Source organism: Cervus elaphus, chromosome 15 (assembly GCF_910594005.1).
Source record: "Cervus elaphus chromosome 15, mCerEla1.1, whole genome shotgun sequence".
Taxonomy (NCBI): domain Eukaryota; kingdom Metazoa; phylum Chordata; class Mammalia; order Artiodactyla; family Cervidae; genus Cervus; species Cervus elaphus.
In genome coordinates this window covers 30,021,666-30,042,233 of record NC_057829.1, presented here as the reverse complement: position 1 = coordinate 30,042,233, position 20,568 = coordinate 30,021,666, and the positions used below count along the sequence as shown (strand labels likewise).

The 20,568-nt window shown below is 34.2% G+C and overlaps 1 protein-coding gene and 1 non-coding gene across 8 annotated transcripts in view; both read right to left on the bottom strand.

Annotated features, from left to right (window-relative positions):
- ADK (adenosine kinase) overlaps nt 1-20,568 on the bottom strand; it is a 551,078-nt gene that overhangs the window by 160,503 nt on the left and 370,007 nt on the right. For 4 of the 7 annotated variants that reach the window (XM_043925032.1, XM_043925033.1, XM_043925034.1 and 1 more), the window contains exon 7: nt 6,102-6,272. The exons of the other annotated variants lie outside the window; for them this stretch is intronic. In XM_043925032.1, coding sequence (XP_043780967.1) covers nt 6,102-6,272 — 171 coding nt within the window. The remainder of the gene's footprint in view (nt 1-6,101; nt 6,273-20,568) is intronic. 7 annotated transcript variants of the gene reach the window in all.
- Nucleotides 5,182-5,307, bottom strand: LOC122709759. The gene has a single exon (XR_006345721.1). It is a non-coding gene; the product is annotated as a small nucleolar RNA SNORA61 (small nucleolar RNA).

Genomic DNA, 20,568 nt, shown 5'->3' with positions numbered 1-20,568 from the left:
CAACTGAATATTCCTAGTCACAATGAAGTATCCTTTTTATGTATTATTGGATTGGATTTTCTAAAATTGGGGTGGTGTGGCAATGTCAAAATCCAACATCCATTCCAGAAAAAAGCCCTCAGTATTCTGAATATGAATAGAAGGGAACTTCATACTAATACAGGGGACCACGGGCATGTTGGGATAATAATATAAGGGACAAAAGAAGCCACATTCTAGACTAATTTTGCCCCAGTGATGTTCTAAGTACTCTATCTGAAGCCCATGAATTATGATAAGGGTCTCTACTCTAGCTAGTAAAATAAGGATGGTTACAGGCTTTATGTGCACTCTGAAGATTATGACCTAGGATCTTCTCAGGTGTTGGCTTTTCCCCCCAGCCTTCATTAGTTTCCTCACAGCTGATCAGTACTCAGCTCAAAGACTTGAGTAGGACTCTGCAAATCTCCTGTGTTCTTTGTCTGTGTAGCTCTTTCTTTTCTGGTGCTATGAATTGCAAACTAGCTGGCTAGCTGTTAGATTTCCCAAACTTGCAGCTCCATTTCCTCAACTGAAACAGACTGTTGAGTTCTACGTGGGTTCTCCTCTGCAATGAACTGGGAATCCTCTCCAAGTGGTAAGCTGGGTTAATCAAAGGGCACACATCCTATGAAAGAAAAAAATGACACTAGGTAGAGAAATAAGAGCCAAGTGTATTTAGTTTTGGCTAAGTATTGACATTTTGAGAATTTATATTAAACACTGTAGGTTTGGGGGAGAGGTTTGAGGGATAAAGAGGTGGGGGGAAGGACAAAGCAATCCTGAATGTATACCCTGAGAAATATATTTCACACTTCATTGCAATTTATAAGTTAAATGTCCCCTTTTTTCCCTAGAAACTGAAGATAGTTTATTATTACTAGAATATTTGAGGAAAAGAAAGAAAGATGAGATCACAGAGATAAAGCTTGTAACACCATACTTTTTATAATCAAATATGATATCATTTCTATTTATCCTTATTAGATTTCATTACTTAACTGGTATTTCTAATCTATTAAAATTGTCAGAAGTCTCATTTTGACATTCAAGTTACTTGATAATTTATTAACATGTTCCATTATTTGCATTATCTATATCTGCATTATCCATAAACACAAGTTTATCTGAATCACTTATAGTTTTACCTGAGCAAAGCTCAGGTAAACACTGAAGCATATCAGTACTAATTTGTCAGAAGAATTTTTTGAGACTGGTTCAACAATTATCAAATATATCAAATTGCCCTATATCCAATATTCATTATTCTATAATCTATATTATTACAAAATAATCTCAAATATACTATATACATCACTGCTTAATGGACTGTCATAACAAGTACTACATATCTACTGAAATGAATTCATATGAATAGCAATCCTATCAGAAAAGTAAACAGTCATCCTGGCATGACTTGGAGTCCTGTTGTGTTGTTTGGTTGTTGTGTTTGACCCTTTGTGACCTCATGGACTATGGCCTGCCAGGCTCCTCTGTCCATGGGATTTTCCAGGCAAGAATACTGGAGTGGGTTGTCATTTCCTTCTCTGGGGAATCTTCCCAACCCAGGAATCAAACCTGCATCTCCTGCACTGCAGGCAGATTCTTTACTACTGAGCAACCAGGGAAGCCCTTTTGGAGCCATGTAGTAGCTTGTAATTTGACTACTTCCTCTTCCAGGTAAGGAAAAATAATTTCCCTAATAAGCTATACTAAGTTCCAGTCAAACTTTAAAGTTTACTGATTTGTAGAATCAATTTTTAAAACTGTGATAAAATGTACATAAGGTAGTAAAATTTTACCATTTTAACAATCTTAAGTGTTAAATTAACTGATATTATATTCACAATGTTCTGCAATCATCTCCACTATCCATTTCCAGAAGTTTTCTGTCATCCCAAACAGAAGCTTTGTACTCATTAAATAATAACTCCTAATTCCCCTCTCCCCTCAGTGCCTGGTAACCACAGTTTTGCTCTCTTTCTCTATGAGTTTTTCTATTTTAAATACTTCATTTCAGAGGAGTTCTTATAGGAAAATGCAATATGTGTCTGCTTGTATAGGTAGGGCTAATTTCACTTAAGTATCTTCAAGGTTCATTCAGATTTTACCATGTATCAGGTAAAAGATTTTATTTATTTATTTTATTTATTCTGTGTTTCATGAGAATCCATTCCTTTTAAAGACTGAATAATATTCCACTGCATTTAATATATCAAATTTATTTATCTATTCATCCATTGAAAAACATCCGCTTTGCTTCCAACTTGTGGCTACTACGAACAATGCTGATAAACAGTGGTGTAAAATCCCTGCTTTGAAGTTTTTGGTTTTTTTTTTTTTAATTATACCTAGGAGTGGAATTGCTTGATCATATGGTAATAGCAAAAACAAAGAATATGGCATCTGGTCCCATCACTTCATGTCAAATAGATAGGGAAACAATGCAAACAGTGACAGGCTACTTTCTTGGGCTCCAAAATCACTGTGGATGGGGACTGCAGTCATGAAATGAAAAGATGTTTGCTCTCCAGAAGAAAAGCAATGACAAACCTAGACAGCATATTAAAAAGCAGAGACAGTGCTTTGCCTACTTTGCCTACAAAGGTCAATCTAGTCAAAGCTATGGTTTTTCCAGTAGTGTATGGATGTGATAGCTGGACAATAAAAAAGGCTGAGCGCCGAAGAACTGATGCCTTCGAACTGTGATGCTGGAGAAGATTTTTGAGAGTCCCCTGGACAGCAAGGAGGTCAAACCAGTCAATCCTAAAGGAAATCAACCCTGAATATTCATTAGAAGGACTGATGCTGAAGCTGAAGCTCCAATGCTTTGGCCACCTGATGCGAAAAGCCAAGTCACTGGAAAAGACCCTGATGTTGGGAAAGATTGAAGACGACAGAGGTTGAGATGGTAGGATGGCATCACTGACTCAATGAACATGAGTCTGAGCGAACTCCGGGAGATGGTGAAGCACAGGGAAACCTGGCATGCTATAGTCCATGAGGTTGCAAAGAGTTGGACACGACTGAGTGACTGAACAACAATGGTAATAATTCCCCGTTTAACTTTTTGAGGAGCATCAAATTGCTTTTCACAGCAGCTGCATCACTTACATTCCCAGCAACTATGCACAAGGGTTTCCATTTCTCAACATTCTTGGCAATACTTGTTCTTTTCCATTTTTTGACAATAGCCATCCAAAATGGTGCCAAGTAGTATTCTCATTTTGGTTTCTCTAATGATTAGTGATGGTGAGCATCTTTTCATGTGTGCTTACTGCCCATTTGTATGTCTTCTTTGAAGAAATATTTAAGTCCTTTGATCATTTTCAGATTGGATTGTCTGCTATGTCGAGATATATCTGAGTTCTTGAGATATACATTCTGGACATTAATCCCTTATCAGATGTATTTATTTTCTTCCATCCATGGGTAGTCTTTCACTTTCTTGATAGTGTCCTTTGATGCACAAAAGTTTTTAATTTTAATGAAGTCCAATTACTTTTTTTGTTGATTGCACTTTTGAAGTTTTTTTAAACAATAAAGAACATTTTGATATTATCAGCATTTTCTGCAAAACTAATCATTCTTAGGCCTCTATTCTTTTCTATTCTCCTATGTCTCAGCCAAACTTTTAGCACTGCTCCTTCGTTCTATAAATGCTTTCCATCATTTTTACATGTTTTACAAATGTGAGCTCTTATTAAACAGTTTTCTGTGTATTCTCCAATGCTTTTTATTTTTGTTAAGGCTCCTCTTCATTTTCCTTTTAATTAAGGTCATTTGAGATTCTAAAGTCATAACTGAATTTTTGCTGGTATCCAATCCTCTCAAGTTTTCTTTACTTCCCAAATCTCACTCTTTAGAATGACATTTATCTTTTTTTTTTAAAGTTTTAAAGTTTGTCTTCTTAAAGTCTAAGTATTGCCATTCTACTGTTTCTGACTATAAAGGACTCTGGATTCAAGTATCAATTTCTCCCAAGCACTCTCAGAGTACTATACTAATGACCAATTCTTTTTTTTTTTTTTTATTTAATTGTTGAAACATTTATTATAAAATAAAGTAGTATTTACATAAGATTTACTAAACTAGTTTTTCACTGTCATTCTAGCTGCAGCAAATGTTCTTTCTCCAAATTAAACCAAATTAGAAACAAAAGAAAAATTTTGGGAAAACAACATTTAACAGAATTAACTTTAGACAGCAGATACATTCAGACTGCAAACATATTGGAAAATGCAGTTAAAATACTTAAGTAGATCACAATGAAAACCACAAAGTATGATGTGTTTATTTGAAATAAACATTGCATTTGTTTATTGTGCTATCATATTTTGTTTTGGACTTTTAACTTTTAAAGATATTTAGTGCTGGAATTTTAAAAAGGCTTATGACAAATGAAAGAACATTTTATGGCAAATAAATGTAGCTCATTGTCCTGAACTTTCTTCCTCTTCCTTCTTACATGTCTCGATCAATACAAATTCTTCTTTTCAAGGGGCAACACCTCTCTTAGGTAAAACTACACAACATGTTATAACCCACCTATCAACTTACTTTGTGATAATGAGAACACCTAATTCTATAAAAACAGACAATGACTCTGCCTATATTTCTAAGCAGTTAAAACAATTTTTACATTCATTCTCTATTAAACAGATTCTTTAATGTTATTTAAAGAGTCTAGAATAGCCCTTTTCTGAAGAGCTTCCTGTACCTAGAAAATAACATTGACAATATGGAAAATCTAAAACAAGATTTCAGTCAAATGAGACCTCTAGCAGATACCTAGGAGATCAAGGTTTTTACCACTATTTCTTGCCATTATGTCAGTTTGTTAATCATTAAGAATGTAGCATGTCCTTCAATTGGCTAAACGCCCTTTGAAGATATTCACACCATATGACTTCCACACCAATAACCCACAAGTTACTTTCAAGTCAAATTTTATGTTATTCTAGGCAGACAATATAGTTATTTTATTTAGATACAAAATTGATGAGTATAATCAAACTAAGTTAGAATCATAGAATCTGAATCAGAATGGACTGCTGAGGTAATTCACACAACTTCACACATTCATAATAGGAAGATATAGCAAAAGTCTCCTTTTTTTCTATTTCAAGGATTTTTTTTTTTTCTTTTTTTTTTCTCATTCAGCCTTGTCTGAAACTAGCCCACATGCTCTACAGCACACACGACGAGCACAGTTTCAGTACTGCTATTCCTCCTCTTACGACCACCGAGACCAGGGTTTAGATCCGATGGGAAAGGGAACTGGAGGGTTATTTCAAGGATTTTTATAGTCCACAAGTATTTATGGATGTTTACAGTCTACAAGACAGAAGGTATGAATATTAAATAAGAAAAAAAAATTGTTTTTCACTAATTTTGAATGAAAGAAATTATAATCTTGATAAAAAAATAAAAGCTGTAATATTTAAATGAAATTTCCTTTCATCACCTTCAAATATAACAGACAATATTAGCAAAAATAATACTATAAATAAACACATTTAACTACAAATTACAATATACAACCATATAGTCATAATTTATTAAACTGACTCAAGACTTTGAAAATGTACTTAACTTCATAAAACATTTATTTTAGCTAGATATCACTTACCTTAATCCATGAACGTTTCAAAGGAAAACATTATTTTACAGGTCAGAAAACAGTTTATGTTAAGGGCTAAGGATGAGGGGAAGGCTTGACCGACAAAGATGATGAAAATGTTTTTTATCTTGCTTATGCTTACAAGTCATATAACAGGTATGCATTTGCAAAAGCTCTTAGAAATGTTATAGGAGCTCATAGGAGTGAATGTTACCATGTGTAAATAACAAACCTGAATAACCAAATTCTTTAAAAGACTAATTGCTTATTATGTAAAATATTAGTATATTCTGAAGGAAATACTGAAAATAATGAACTATAGTGGACCAAACTGAGGTCATTTTACTGTGTAATTCTCAAGTGTACTTATGCAGATATTCAAGTTTTTATTTATGTATTTCTAAACATATACACAAACATAAACCAAAAGAGAGGTACTTCTATTTAAAAAATTACTCACCACCTCGTTTCCAAACAGTATGTCAACAAAAGGCATAACTTTCATCAATGATTCCTTGTAGAACTGACTAATAAATGGTGCAGACAGATTCAAAGTGAAAATTCTGTTGTTTTCAGAAGCATGGTGAGCCACTTTTAAAACTGACTCTGGGGAAACTGTGAGGAAAAAACCCTGGGTAAAGAAAAAAAGGAGAAGAAATTAGAAATGCTATCTCCACAGAATCATTCTCAGTGGGAATACAAGAAATTGATACAAAATACAGATGAATCACAAGCTGGAATCAAGACTGCCAGGAGAAATATCAACAACCTCACATATGCAGATGATATCACTCTGATGGCAGAAAGTGAAGAGGAACTAAAGAGCCTCTTGGTGAGGGTGAAAGAGGAGAGTGAAAAAGTTGGCTTAAAACTCAACATTCAAAAAACTTAGATCATGGCATCTGGTCCCATCACTTCATAGCAAGTAACAGATTTTTTGTCCTGGACTCCAAAATCACTGCGGATGGTGATTGCAGCCTTGAAATTAAAAGATACTCCCTGGAAGGAAACTTATGACAAACCTGGACAACATATTAAAAACAAGAGACATCTCTTTGTCAACAAAAGTCTGTATAGTCAAAGCTATGGTTTTTTCAGTAGTCATGAATGGATCTGAGAGTTGGACCACAGACAAGGCTGAGCTCCAAAGAATTGATGCTTTCAAATTGTGGTGCTGGAGAAGACTCTTGAGAGTCCCATAGAATGCAAGGAGATCAAATCAGTCAATCCTAAAAGAAATTAACCTTGAATTTATTGGAAGGACTAATGTTGAAGCTGATGCTTGAATACTTTGGCCATCTTATATGAAAAGCTGACTCACTGGAAAAGACCCTTATGCTGGGAAAGATTGAAGGCAAAAGGAGAAAGGATTGGTGGAGGATGAAATGGTTAGGCAGCATTACCAACTCAATGGACATTAATCTGAGCAAACTCCACAAGACAGTGAAGGACAGGGGAGCCTGGCATACTACAGTCCACGAGAGTTACAAAGAATTGGACATGACTGAGCAACTTAACACCACCAACAACATACATAATACAAAAGCCTCTACAAGTGAAAGTGAGAGACATTCAGTCCCATCTGACTCTTTGCAATCCCATGGACTATACAGTCCTGGAATTCTCCAGGCCAGAATACTGGAATGGGTAGATGTTCCCTTCTACAGCAGATCTCCCAACCCAGGGATTGAACCCAGGTCTCCCTTATTGCAGGCAGATTTTTTACCAGCTGAGCCACAAGGGAAGCCCAGCCTCTACAATATAAACCTTAAAAATGCAATTATAAAATGCAAAGCAGGAAACTGCTTTTGATCAGTAGCATTTGATCAGGAGAAAAGTTTATCATATGAGTACTGTATGCTTAATATGTGCCATTTCATTAGAGAAGAAGAGTTACCTTAAGTTACAAAACAGCTATTGAAATACTCACTTATAATTGAGAGACTAACTACATCCCTCTTGCAAACTCAAACAGTTTAAAGAGAAAGTAAGATTTTGAACATTAAAAAATCAACTTTCTGGCAGGAGTCATGTGTACTGGGGTATAATTTTGAAGGGTATCTTTCCCTTAAAATTCTTGAAGTATTTAGACAGAACTTTATAATAATTATCTCTTACTAAAGTATTGCTAATGAAATTATAAGAAATATGTTTTCTGATCAAAATAACACAAAATTTTCTCATTTAAAATTCTAATCCATTAATTCTTTTTTTTTTCATTTATTTTTATTAGTTGGAGGCTAATTACTTTACAATATTGTAGTGGTTTTTGTCATACATTGACATGAATCAGCCATGGATTTACATGTATTCCCCATCCCAATCCCCCCTCCCACCTCTCTCCCCACCCAATCCCTATTCTTTATCAATATTCAACTGTTCAGAAAGGTAACATCATTTATTATTAGGTAATATCATTTAATCTTTTCATCTTCATTTTTTAATGAAATACAATGTCACTTGCAAACTATGAGCATTCAAGTTGCTTTGCTATTTTTGTCACTTGGAGAATTATGATGAACAGTGTATATAGCATCTTGTCTCCATAGTAATATGGATGTATTTGCTCTTTAGTCTTTCATTTAATGAGGAGAGTTTAAAACTCTCCCCTCCTGCTAATTCTCCCCAAACTGTTTCAGCATGAAATAAAAACCTCCCAGTTAGCACTCTGCCAGCTGTGGATTAACCACAGACAGTCATAGAATGGTCTACATAAATAGTAACCTGGTCAAATAATTAGGCTTCTCACCAACTTCAGACTGAAAATTTGATCTGTGCTAAAATACATCTGATTGTAATTTAAGGTACAGAACAGTATGCCCCTGGAGTCTAAATTTGGCCTCATTCCAAATGTGTGTATGTTGTATGTGTGTTTAACTTTAAAGTGCAACATAAGAGCATTGTGATGTGGACAGCATAAATTCCATTTTGTCAATTTTACAAAGAATATACAAAAAAAAAGTTAGTTTTTAATTGAGGTAAATTCAAAATTCAAATTAATTCCATTTTTGAATGTTTCTTGTTTCTCTTTAAGCAAATATTTAGTATTTGAGCAATTTTGGATTTGTGCTCTGTTAAAGTGCAAAGACTTAAAATTGATGCCAACCATAATTTTTCTTTCTTGATTTATATCCATTGCTAAGCCACATGTTTCAGAGTATAATATCACCAAAAATAAAAACAGTGCCAGTATAAATTTTTTTTCAAGTAACAGGTTTGTAATAAAAACAGACCAATAGTTTAGAGAGCTATAGTTTAGAAAAACACTCTATAGAATCAACAAAACTCTTGTAAAATTCTAGTTAGGAATTTCAGTCAGCACAACAGTTAGTGCTGCTACTCTTTGGCCATAAGAACAATGAAAAGCAAAGTAGAGCCTACTGGCTAATATTAATCAGAATTCAAAGTGAAGTGAGACAATTTTATCCATTAAAATGAAAACTGAAGCAGCACAAAAAGGCAGGAGAAAAAGAATGGGGAAGGCCAAGGCAGAGCCAAAGAATCATTTTTTATCAGAGCCAGACATAAAATTTGGAAATCCCAAGTATGCAGATTTGTTAGTCAGCCACTCTGAGGATTTCTCATGGTAGCTTAAATATGGGGGAGTGTAAGGAACTGCAGTGTTTAAAATAATAAAAGAAAAGAAAAGAAACTGCTCATTTAAAATCACATAAAAAATAACAGACCTACAAATAAACTTAACCAAGGAGGTGAAAGACCTATACTCTGAAAACTATAAAACACTGATGAAAGAAAATGAAGATAATACACACACAATAAAGGAAAGATATTCCATGTTCATGGAATAGAAGAATTAAAATGATTTTAAAATGTCCATATCACTAAAAGCAATCTATAGATTCATTGCAATCTCTATCAGACAACTCAAAGCATCTTCTATAGAGCAAGAACAAATAATCCTAAAATTTATATGGAATTATAAAAGACCCCAAATTGGCAAAGCAATTATGAGAAAGAATAAGAGAGCTGGAAGAATCATGGTCCCTGACTTCAGACTATACTACAAAGCTACAGTCATCAAAACTGTATAGCACTGACACAGAAAGAGACACATCGATCAATGGACAGGAACAGAGGGCCCAAAAGAAACTCATGAATTATGTTTAATCTATGAGAAAGGAGACAAGAATAAACAATGGAGAAAAGAGAGTCTCTTCAATGAGTGGTGCTGGCAAAACTGGACAGCTACATGTAGAAGAATGAAATTAGTACATACTCAAACATCATATACAAAAATAAATGCAGAATGTATTAAAGACCTAAAACCTAAATGTAAGACTGGATGCCATAAAACTCCTAGAGAAAAACAGAGGTGAAATACTCTTTGACAGATATTATTGCAATTTGGGGGGATCTGTCTCCTAAAGCAAAGGAAATAAAAGCAAAAGTAAACAAATGGAACTTAATAATTAAACTTAAAAGCTTTTGTACTGCAAAGGAAATCATCAACAAAATAAAAACACAATCTATGGAACGAGAGAAGTTTGTAAATAAAATGACCAATAAGGGGTTAATATCCAAAATGTTATATAAACAGTCTATATACCTCAGTATCAAAAAAATAAGCAATCCAATTTAAAAAATGGGCAGAAGATCTGAGTAGACACTTCTAAAGAAGATATACAGATGACCAATAGGCACAAGAAAAGATTCTTAATCATTAGAGAAATGCAAATCAAAGCCACAATGAGATATCATGTCATAACTGTCAAAAGGGCTGTCATCAAAAAGTCTATAAATAATAGATATTTGCAAAAATGTGGAGTAAAAGAACAACTGGACATTGTTGGTGGGAATGAAAATTAGTACTGCCACTACATAAAACAGTATGGAGGTTTCTCAAAAAATTAAAATTTTAATAAAATTAAAAATATAACTACCATATGATCCTGCCATTCCAGTGCTGAACATATATTCAAAGAAACCAAAAACACTAATTCAAAATGATAAAAACACTCCAAAGCTCAAAGCAGCTGAAAGTAACTAAATGTCCATCAAAAGATGAATGGATAAAGATTACTCATCCATAAACAGGAATGAAATTCTGCCATTTTCAACAACATGGACAGACCTAGAGTGTATTATACTTAATGAAATAAGTCAGACAGAGAAAGATACCTTTTATTATCACATATGAATGTAGTAATTCATAGATATAAAAAAACAACTGTGATTACCAGAAGTAGGGCAGAGCAAGATGGCAGTATGGGATTAAGAGATACAACCTACTACGTGTAAAATAAATAGGGTGTAAATATATACACTGTACATCACAGGAAAATAGAGCCATCATTTTCAATAACTTAAATGAAATATAAATCTATTAAAAAACAGAATCAATATGTTGTACACCTGAAACTAGTGTAATATTGTAAATCAACTATAGTTAAATTAACAAAAAATACATAGAATATAAAAGCATTGTAGTAACTTAATGATGAAGAAAGGCTGCTGAAATTACTATATTAATACTGCTGATGGGAGTACAACTGACACTTTTCGAAGAAAATAAATTGAAAATATGATGAACTATAAAATTCATGCTCTTTGATGCAATAATTCTAAGGTCTACCTTAAGTAAATAATTCAAAATATGGAAAATATTCATTGGGGAACATATCAGTATACTATACATGTGACTTAAACATAAATATTCAATAATAGAGGAACAAGTAGTCAAGTAAGAACTGGCATATACATCCATTCTAAATTTGGCTGTGGATCATTTAAAATGTGGCTAGTGCAATTGAAGACTTGAATTTCAAATTTTATTTAATTTTAATTTAAATGTAAGAAGCCACATGTCGATAATGAGCATATGCAATGTGGTTACTGTGACTGTGGAACTGAATTTTTAATTTAATTTTTTTGAAATTTCAAAATGGAAGGAATGAAATATATTCTTGTATTAAACACATTTTTATTGTTTTGGTACGGCTATGTTTCATTTTGACTATTGACAATTTAGTGACTGTGCTGTGCTACAAATGTAAAGCAGATACCAATTTCAAAGAAAAAAAGGTTAAAAATATAATTAATAATTTCATATGAATATGTGTTGAAATGATAATTATTTTAGATATTTGAAGTTAAATATACTGTTAACATTAATTTTACTTGTTTCTTTTTACATTATCAATGTCTCTACTAGAAAATTTTAAATTATGTGAGTTTTATTGTATTTCCACTGGATAATGCTATTCTAGAGAATACTTTGAAGATAATAAAAAGGATAATTATGAAACAAAGCGGCAAAGTGGAAAATGTTTATGCCACACAAGTGTTAAATGAAACATAAGCTATACAAGTAGTATATGCAAAATATGGTTATAAACTATATTATATCAATAGGAAAAGAAATCTAGTAGGGAATACTCCAAAAGCAAATATGGTCAAATTTCAGTAGAAAAATTATGGATGATTTTCATGTTTTTATTTTTCAAATTTTGGTGAAGTAGTTTGATTATTCTCTTGATATAAACTCTTTAAAAGAGGGACTTCCCTGGTGGTCCAGTGGTTAACAATCTGCCTGCCAATGCAGGGGACAAACGTTTGATTTCTGGTCCAGGAAGATCCAAAAGCCATGGAACAAACACCTAAGCCCCTGAGCCACAATGACCGAGACTGCACAAGCCACAACTACTGAAACCACCCCCTGCCCCGCCCCGGCCCCCGCCCCAGAGCCTGTGCTCCACATAAGAGAAGCCACTGCAATAACAAGCCTGTGCACAGCCACCAGAATAGCTCCCGCTCGCCGCAAGGAAAGTCTTCACATCCCAATGAAGACCCAGCGCAGCCAAGAATAAATAAATAAATATTTTAAAGAAGAAGAAGATATACAATAACATAAAAATATTTGGACAACTAGAAGTCCTACCAAACGGAGACTAGCACTGATGAGGGATGGCTGAGAGTACCAGATGCTGTATCTCAAGATGTACGACTGTTGCCTGTTTTAAAGAACATAATTAGTCTGTTTTCCACACCATAATGAAAGTGCCATAGTAACACTAGTCAAGACTAGTTGAGAAAATGAATAAATAAGAAGCCAAAAAACCCCCACAAAAATCATACAGCATGTTTTCTTTCTTTTAATGGGTCCTACGTGTTCTGCAAATCTCCTAGAGTATAAAATGTATTTCCTTGTAGGAGTGTGACAATCAAGTATGAATTATTACAAAGCACAGTTCCTATACGATTGTAAGTAAAATACTGACTTCGACAAACATTATGATGATGTATAAACTGTTTACAATTACAATGTTATGATATGCACTACTTCATAGCAATGACAGGAAAAGAATCACTTAAAGAAGAAAGTCAGAAAAAATATATTAGTGATGCTGTAAAGCTTATGTTACCACTGACTAAATGTAATCCAACGATGGAATATTAGGATAATTCACCTAGTTCTTCCTGCCTTTTGGCTCCTTTTGGAAGCATAAATAAAATCACTCATTCCACATATATATTAATCTTTTTCAGGATTAAAAAAACATGAACAGGTGAAAAGATGTCAGGTTTTCTTCCATACGAAATAAACACCTCCAAAAGCATATAATAGGAGGAAGCAATAGTAGAAAGAACGTGGATTTCAGGGAGATACATGCAAGGATGTTTACCACAGCTTTGCTGAAAGTAAAAGGAAATGTGAAGCATTCTGAAAGACCCTTTCTAGGGAAAAAGACACAGAAAGTGTTGTGAATACATACTATTATACAAAGATATAAAGTAATACACTAGAAAAATATGCATCAGATTGTGTATAGTTCATCCTTTTACATACTGTGTACAATAAACACACACGTGCACACATCTAAAACATCATGATTCATTTTTCAAGCATGCAAGACACATATCAAACACATTGGAGTATCCACAGAGTGAAGAATTAGGAGAGATCAGGAATGATAGGGGAAAATAAAATAATAAAAGAGAAGCCATACCTAAGCCAAATAATAATTATTTGTCAAAATCTGAGATGGATTCACTCAATTCTCAGCGCCAGAGGTTAAACAAACTAGTATACTTAATTTAGACAGTTTGCTAGTCTTAGTACTTATTATGTGACCCGAGCTATGTAACTTCCCTAGGTTTTTATCTAAAAAATGGGAATACTAATGCCTATTAAGGTTGTTGTGAAAATTAAACGAATGCTTCATATAATGCCTGGCATGAAGCATGCACTCCACACATATTAACATTCTATTAACATTATTTCTGCAGTAATATCAAGAGCATTACAAAGTTTTATTTTTCTATTAATGTTGAGTTCCATTTTATAGCCCTTAGTTATAATGCTGCTCAAAAATATGCCTTTAAACTTGGATATAAAGCTTGGTATTTCCTTTGAAATACAAATACATAAAACAAAATCCATCATTCCCTTTCCAAAAGCTCCTTGCCTCCTATCTCTCCTTGATTTAATCATTCTATATCCTGCTGACAGATTAATCACCCCAATCAGTCTTCTTTTACTAGTAAATTAAATCCAAATGTCTCACACCCCAGCATTCAAAGCTCTCCACAATAATATCCCAACTTCCAGAGCATATCAGCTGTAACCTCTATTTACAAGGTATGTCCTTCCTTCAATCATATAGAATGAATTGCTTCCCCCAAAATAAATCTCAGTCATTACGTGATTTTTTTTTTTTTTCGGTTTGAAATATCCACCATCTCTACCTGTTGGAATTTTACCCCTCCATCAAGGTCCATTTTAAATTGAACATTCATCCCACAAAGTCATACTGCATTCCTACCAACAGATATACTCTTTCTTCTTTGAACCTCCATAATATATACTATAAAATAAATAACCAAGAGTATTTATTTTACTTAATAATTTAAGCAATTTACATTTGTCTTACCTCCCTAACTTGATTGTAAACTTAAGGCTAAGAGTACTTTATTATGTTTGCTATAGCACAAAGCACAGTGGACAGATAATTTTAAAATATCTGATTAAATTTTTATTGAGACTCTACATAAAATCCCATGTAACTGAAATGCTATTTTTTTCCATCTATTATTGTTTTAAATTTTTATTGGAGTATAGCTGATTTATAATGCTGTGTTAGTTTCAGATGTACAATAAAGTGAACTAGTTATACATGAATCCACATTCTTTCATATTCTTTCCCCATATACATCATTATAGCAGATTAAGTAGAGTTTCCTGTGGTATACAGTGCATGAATGCATAGTTGCTCAGAGTCCAACTCTTTGTGACTCTATGGACTGTAGCCCACCAAACTACACAATCCATGGGATTCTTCAGGCAAGAATACTGGAATGAGTTGCCATTCCCTCCTTCAGGGGATTGTACACAGTAGGTGCTTATTAATTATTTTATAGACAGTAGTGTGTATACGTCAATCTCAACCTCCCAATTTATCCTTTCCCCCTTTCCCACCTGGTATCACAAAGTTTGTTTTCTACATCTGTGCCTCTATGAAATGCAGTTTTAGAAAGAGAAATAAAAGGACTGATGCATTTTCACATGCTAAAGGAAGAGTATATTTATTTTAGAGCTGGACAACTCTTTAGTTCAAAGAATCTGAACTTTCTCAGTTTGCAACACCCTTAGTGAACAACTTTTTCATGGTGCCCTAAGAAATATCTAACAGTTCTACGTTTGATAAGAGGCAGGTCTGAACAACTTAATAACTACTGATAATCTTAACAGTTTATTACATGGTTTGAAAAAAGAATACAGATAAACTGAAAAGTTTTTCTTACTTCATTCAAAAACCACCACACTTACTAATGGGATATGGTGCTCATGGGTACTGCACAACTCTTCAAGCCTTGGATTCTAACTGAATAGTGAAACTCTCATTTACTATTCTGCACTATTCTGATTTTCAGGATTTTTTTTAAAACCACAGCAACCATTCCCATAGGACATCATCCCAAAGCAATGCATCACAATCTGATGTTGAGACTATGCATTACCCTGATACAAAATACCCTACAGAACTCTTGAATATGCTGCAGCAGGATCATGGAGTATCTCAGTACAGAGTCTGCAAAACATGGCTTTAGTTGAAGGAAATAATGTGATAAGAATTTTTATTTGAGAGAGCTAAAGCCCTTCTTGGGCATGATTCAGAGTATTTAGAAAATGTCAGTAATATACTCTGCGTGAGACAATAGAAGTAAATCTGAGTGTAAGGGTGGAATTCTGGAGACCAAAGGAAAGAGGATTTTATAAAGAGATGGACCCTAATTAGATGATGGAAATGGGATAGGCTACAATTTCATTGGTAAAATAAGGCCAATGAAAAACTGCCTTTGGCTGAGATTCCCTAATAACTTTGGTATCGCTGGTTCCTAATAAACAATTTTGTTTCTTACACTATATAATGTTATAATCCTTCTCCATTAACTTAAACCTTCCATAAAAATCAGTTCATCTCCAAAATACATATAAATAATTTTCCAATTTCCTGCTCAATGAAGTTTGAGAATTATTAACTTTGTTCTCAAATCAAATGGCCTATCAATTTTATCTCTAGAAATTCTTACAAATATGCTCTTTCTCATTAATACATCAGTATTAATTTTCCATTAATACAATCCTCATTTGGCTTGTAAACATTACTGCAACAGTATCCTGTTTTGGCAAAGCTCCTTTGCTCAAAAACCTTAAACAGCTCATTTCCTAAACAATACACCTCATTTCTGACATGCCATCAAAACCTGTAAGTATGACAGGAATCTATCTTTTCTACATTTTCTCTGATGATTCACCTTCAAGAAACTTTTCTACTGACCACACAGAGCTTCTAACTAACTTAAGTACAAATTCTATTATACTTCCCCATATCCTCTCATTTGCTGGTTTTATTTATTCATTCTGTAGAATCTATTCTTCACCTTCTACTTGGACAACAAAACCAAAGACTGGCACATGTTTTAAGTCCTAATAGTAAATATTTTAGATTTGTGATCTCTGTTGCAACCACCCAATTCTGCTGTTTTAATACTAATGCAGGTATATACAATAACACAAAAAATGAGAATGATTATGTTCCAATAAAACTTTATTCACCAGAACAGTCAGTGAGCCAAATCTGGCCCAAATGACATATTTTGCTGACCCCTGGACTGAAGGAAAAGAAGGAAATACAAACTACCAAGTAAAAATGCCACTGTGATAAAAGGAACATTGGAGAGAAAAATTAATAGGAAATCCAATACAGGATGATAATGAGAGGTAGCTTCCTCCTAAGAATGAACAGCACGAAGAAACTAATGATAAAGTGAGCTTAGACAGAAGAAAACTATATACAGTTGATCCTCAACAACAAAAGTTTTAACAGCTCGGGTACATTTTTTTTCCCTAAGTAATACATGTGAAAGTACTGCATGATCCCGAGTTGGTTGAATCTGTGGATGCTTATGGATGGATGTGGAGGGTAACTTTAAAGTGACACACAGGGCTTTTCTCTTTTTAAAATTTTTATTGCAATATAGTTGATTATATGTGGGTTTCTGACTACACAGGATGATGGCACCACTACACTCCCACACTGATCAAGGGTAAACTGTATTTTCTGGTGTCCTCCCCTGAAATAAGAACATATAACTATATATAACTTATATAACATATAAGAACATATAACTATAAGAACTAAATCAAGGCAAGTTATCTACCTACATGTGAGTATAAAACTCAGTTTCAAAGGATACAAGTTATGCTGCATTAGCAGTTGCTGCTCTCTGTCTATACCCTTTAGTCCCACTCAATATTTCTCCCTAGGTGCCTCTGAGGATAATGGCTGAAAACAGAGCCTCTAGTCACCATAAGGTAGGCAGGGACATTTAGTTTTTATACCGTGAATATTCTTCTATGTTGGAAACATAAAAATTGTCGGTGGTAAAAAGCTAAGAAAAATTTAATACTTCTGAATTTTTAGAAATGAATCATAATAATGGTAGAACCACAGGGTTCACAAATCAGGCAATTGTGGACTAGCATTAAAATACAGGGTGCCTTCTTTCATGTACTGCAGAGAATAACCCTCTTTCAACTCAAGCTCTGGCCTGCTTTTTGGCAAATGACTAAAACAAACACCTGCTATTCCTGCATTTTTTGTAAGTAGCACAAATGAAGCTATGTTTCTTCGTTGTTATTTTAAAGCACAAGTAACAAGTGGAGTAGTATTTCACCTAAAATATCTAAAATGATAAAAGATAAAAAAGCAGCAAGTCACACCTTTAAAAAAGGGGCTGGATTAGAAATTCAGACATTTCAAATTCTGGTCTATGTTTTGGACAAGCTACATTTAAATATTTGAGTGAGAGTCCTAAAGAACTTCAGTTTCTTCATGACAGGAGAATGGGTAGATGATCTTGAGAAGCCCTTCGATGTCAAAAATTCTGGAATTCAGTTAGGTTTTAAGTTACCCGATTTTTTTCTTAATTGAGGTGAAATTTACATAAAATAAAACTAACCATTCTAAGGTGACCAATTTAATGTCACCTGGTGTCACGGTGTTGTACAACCATCACCTCTATCTAGTTTCAAAACATTTTCATCACTCCCAAAAAGAAATCCCATACCCATTAAAAAGTAACTCTACATTGCCCCTCAGCTCAGCTCAGTTGTGTCCGACTCTATGCAACTCCACGGCCTATAGTACACCAGGCTTCCCTGTCCCATCACCAGCTCCAGGAGCTTCCTGAAACTCAAGTCCATCAAGTTGGTAATGCCATCCAACCATCTTCTCCTCTGTCATCCCCTTCTCCTCCTGTCTTCAATCTTTCCCAGTTTCAGGGTCTTTTCCAGTGATTCAGTTCTTCACAGCCCCTAGCTCCAGGCAACTACCAATCTGTTTTCTGTTTTCGTGAATTTACCTATTTTGGATATTTCAAAAAATGGAATCATACATTATGTGATCTTTTATGCCTGGCTTCTTTTACTTAGCATAACATTTATGAAGTTTACTCAGAGTATAGAATGAATATAGTACACTGATTCCTTTCACTGGCAAATAATACCACATTGCATAGATAGATCACATTGTGTTTAACTACATGGTTATAGACATTTTTCTTGTTTTCATACCTGATTTTAAAATACTTTTGGAAGTATTAAATAACATAAAACATATGTACATATCAAAAGTGTTGTTTTAAAAAAGATTGGAGGGGTTTTGTGAAGAGGGAGTCCCTTTCATCCAGAAACTGACAGGTCTTAGTGAGCTAGAAATGCAACTTATTACAACTGCTGATTCATGTAACGAATTGAGGGTTTAATGAAAAATTAAAAAATAAAAAATTCTAAGATTAAAGTTTATGAAATACATAGATCAGGCTCTGAACAGAAAGGATAGAGAACACAAGTGATCTGTAAGAACCTACGGCGAGATGGTTGTTCCTTTTGGTTATATTTTGTCTTGAGGTGATCCTCTGTTGTTACTTTAATGCAAACTAGTGATTTCTCTCCATTACTACTGGACATAGTTGCTCTAAATCTGAGTTTAGAAATGATGAAGATGAAACTACATAAAAATAAACAACTGCTTGCTTATTTCTATAAAAGTACTGTTTTATAAATGACTAAGCTGAAAGCTATTGCTTTATCATCCTAAGTGGTCGGTGTTTCTATTTTTGATAAAAGCCAAATTTCAACCCATCTTCTGTGACATAGCAAAGAGCTAAACTGTCAGTAAATGCACTTATATTGACCCTGACATTTTCTTCTTAGGTGTCTCCAGCACGTCAATAGGAGAAGATTGCTTTTAGACTTGAATAACTGCTTTATAGCTGAAGCCAACACAGATTGCTGCTGGATTGGTATCTATCCACTCATAACAGTAGTACAAGTCATCAAAAAGGTATGGAAAGCCCTTGTTGCTAGATATGACAGCTTTGTGACATTAGAAGCTTTGCATATTATTTAAATATTATTTTACATATTATATTATACATTACTTGTCTTGGCTGTTATCAAGTTACATGATCTGACATAATTTTTAAAATAAGGAAACTGACTAAAATGCATTTTTAACAGATATAGGACAGTAATTCTCAAAATGTAATTCCCGAATCAGCAGCTTCAGTATCACCTGGAACTTCCTTAAAAATGCAAATTATTGGTCCGAACCTAGACCTATTGAAAGAGAAACTGTGGGATGCATACAGCAAATTGTGTTTTCACAAGGCCCCTATGTGACTCTGATGCATGTTAAAATAAAAAACCACTCCTCTGGAATAATGAAATACCTACTCATTATTCTTAAGACTTCTATTCCATCACAGAGAAACTCAAAATCTTTATGAAGATGGGAAAAAGGGAGACTGCAGCAAAATATAAAACTTGGTTATAGTGAAATAAAGTTATACTTTTTTATTCCAAAAGGTAACTGATATTATCTAGATTAAGAAAATATCAAAATAGCTTCCCTGCAGCTATGGCATTGGGCTGAACACATTATGTTACTATCTGACTTATATATTGGACATCTGAGTAATTTCCCATGGAAATACGGTTCTATATTAAGAAACATTTGATCTATAAACCCATTCTGCAGATGTGGAAATTACAGTCCAGAGAGGTTGCTCTACTTCCCTGTGAGTGAAGTCGCTCAGTCGTGTCCGACTCTTTGCAACCCCATGGACTGTAGCCTACCAGGCTCCTCCGTCCATGGGATTTTCCAGGCAAGAATACTGGAGTGGGTTGCCATTTCCTTCTCCAGGAGATCTTCCCAACCCAGGGATTGAACCCAGGTCTCCTGCATTGTAGACAGACGCTTTACCGTCTGAACCACCAGGGAAGTCTCTCTACTTCCCTAAGGTTATACAAATAATCAAGTGAGGAGGCACCTGCACTTCAGTCTACTGACTTGTACATCTGCTTAGTTGTTTATACGCTCCACAGTCACACTCCATAATTA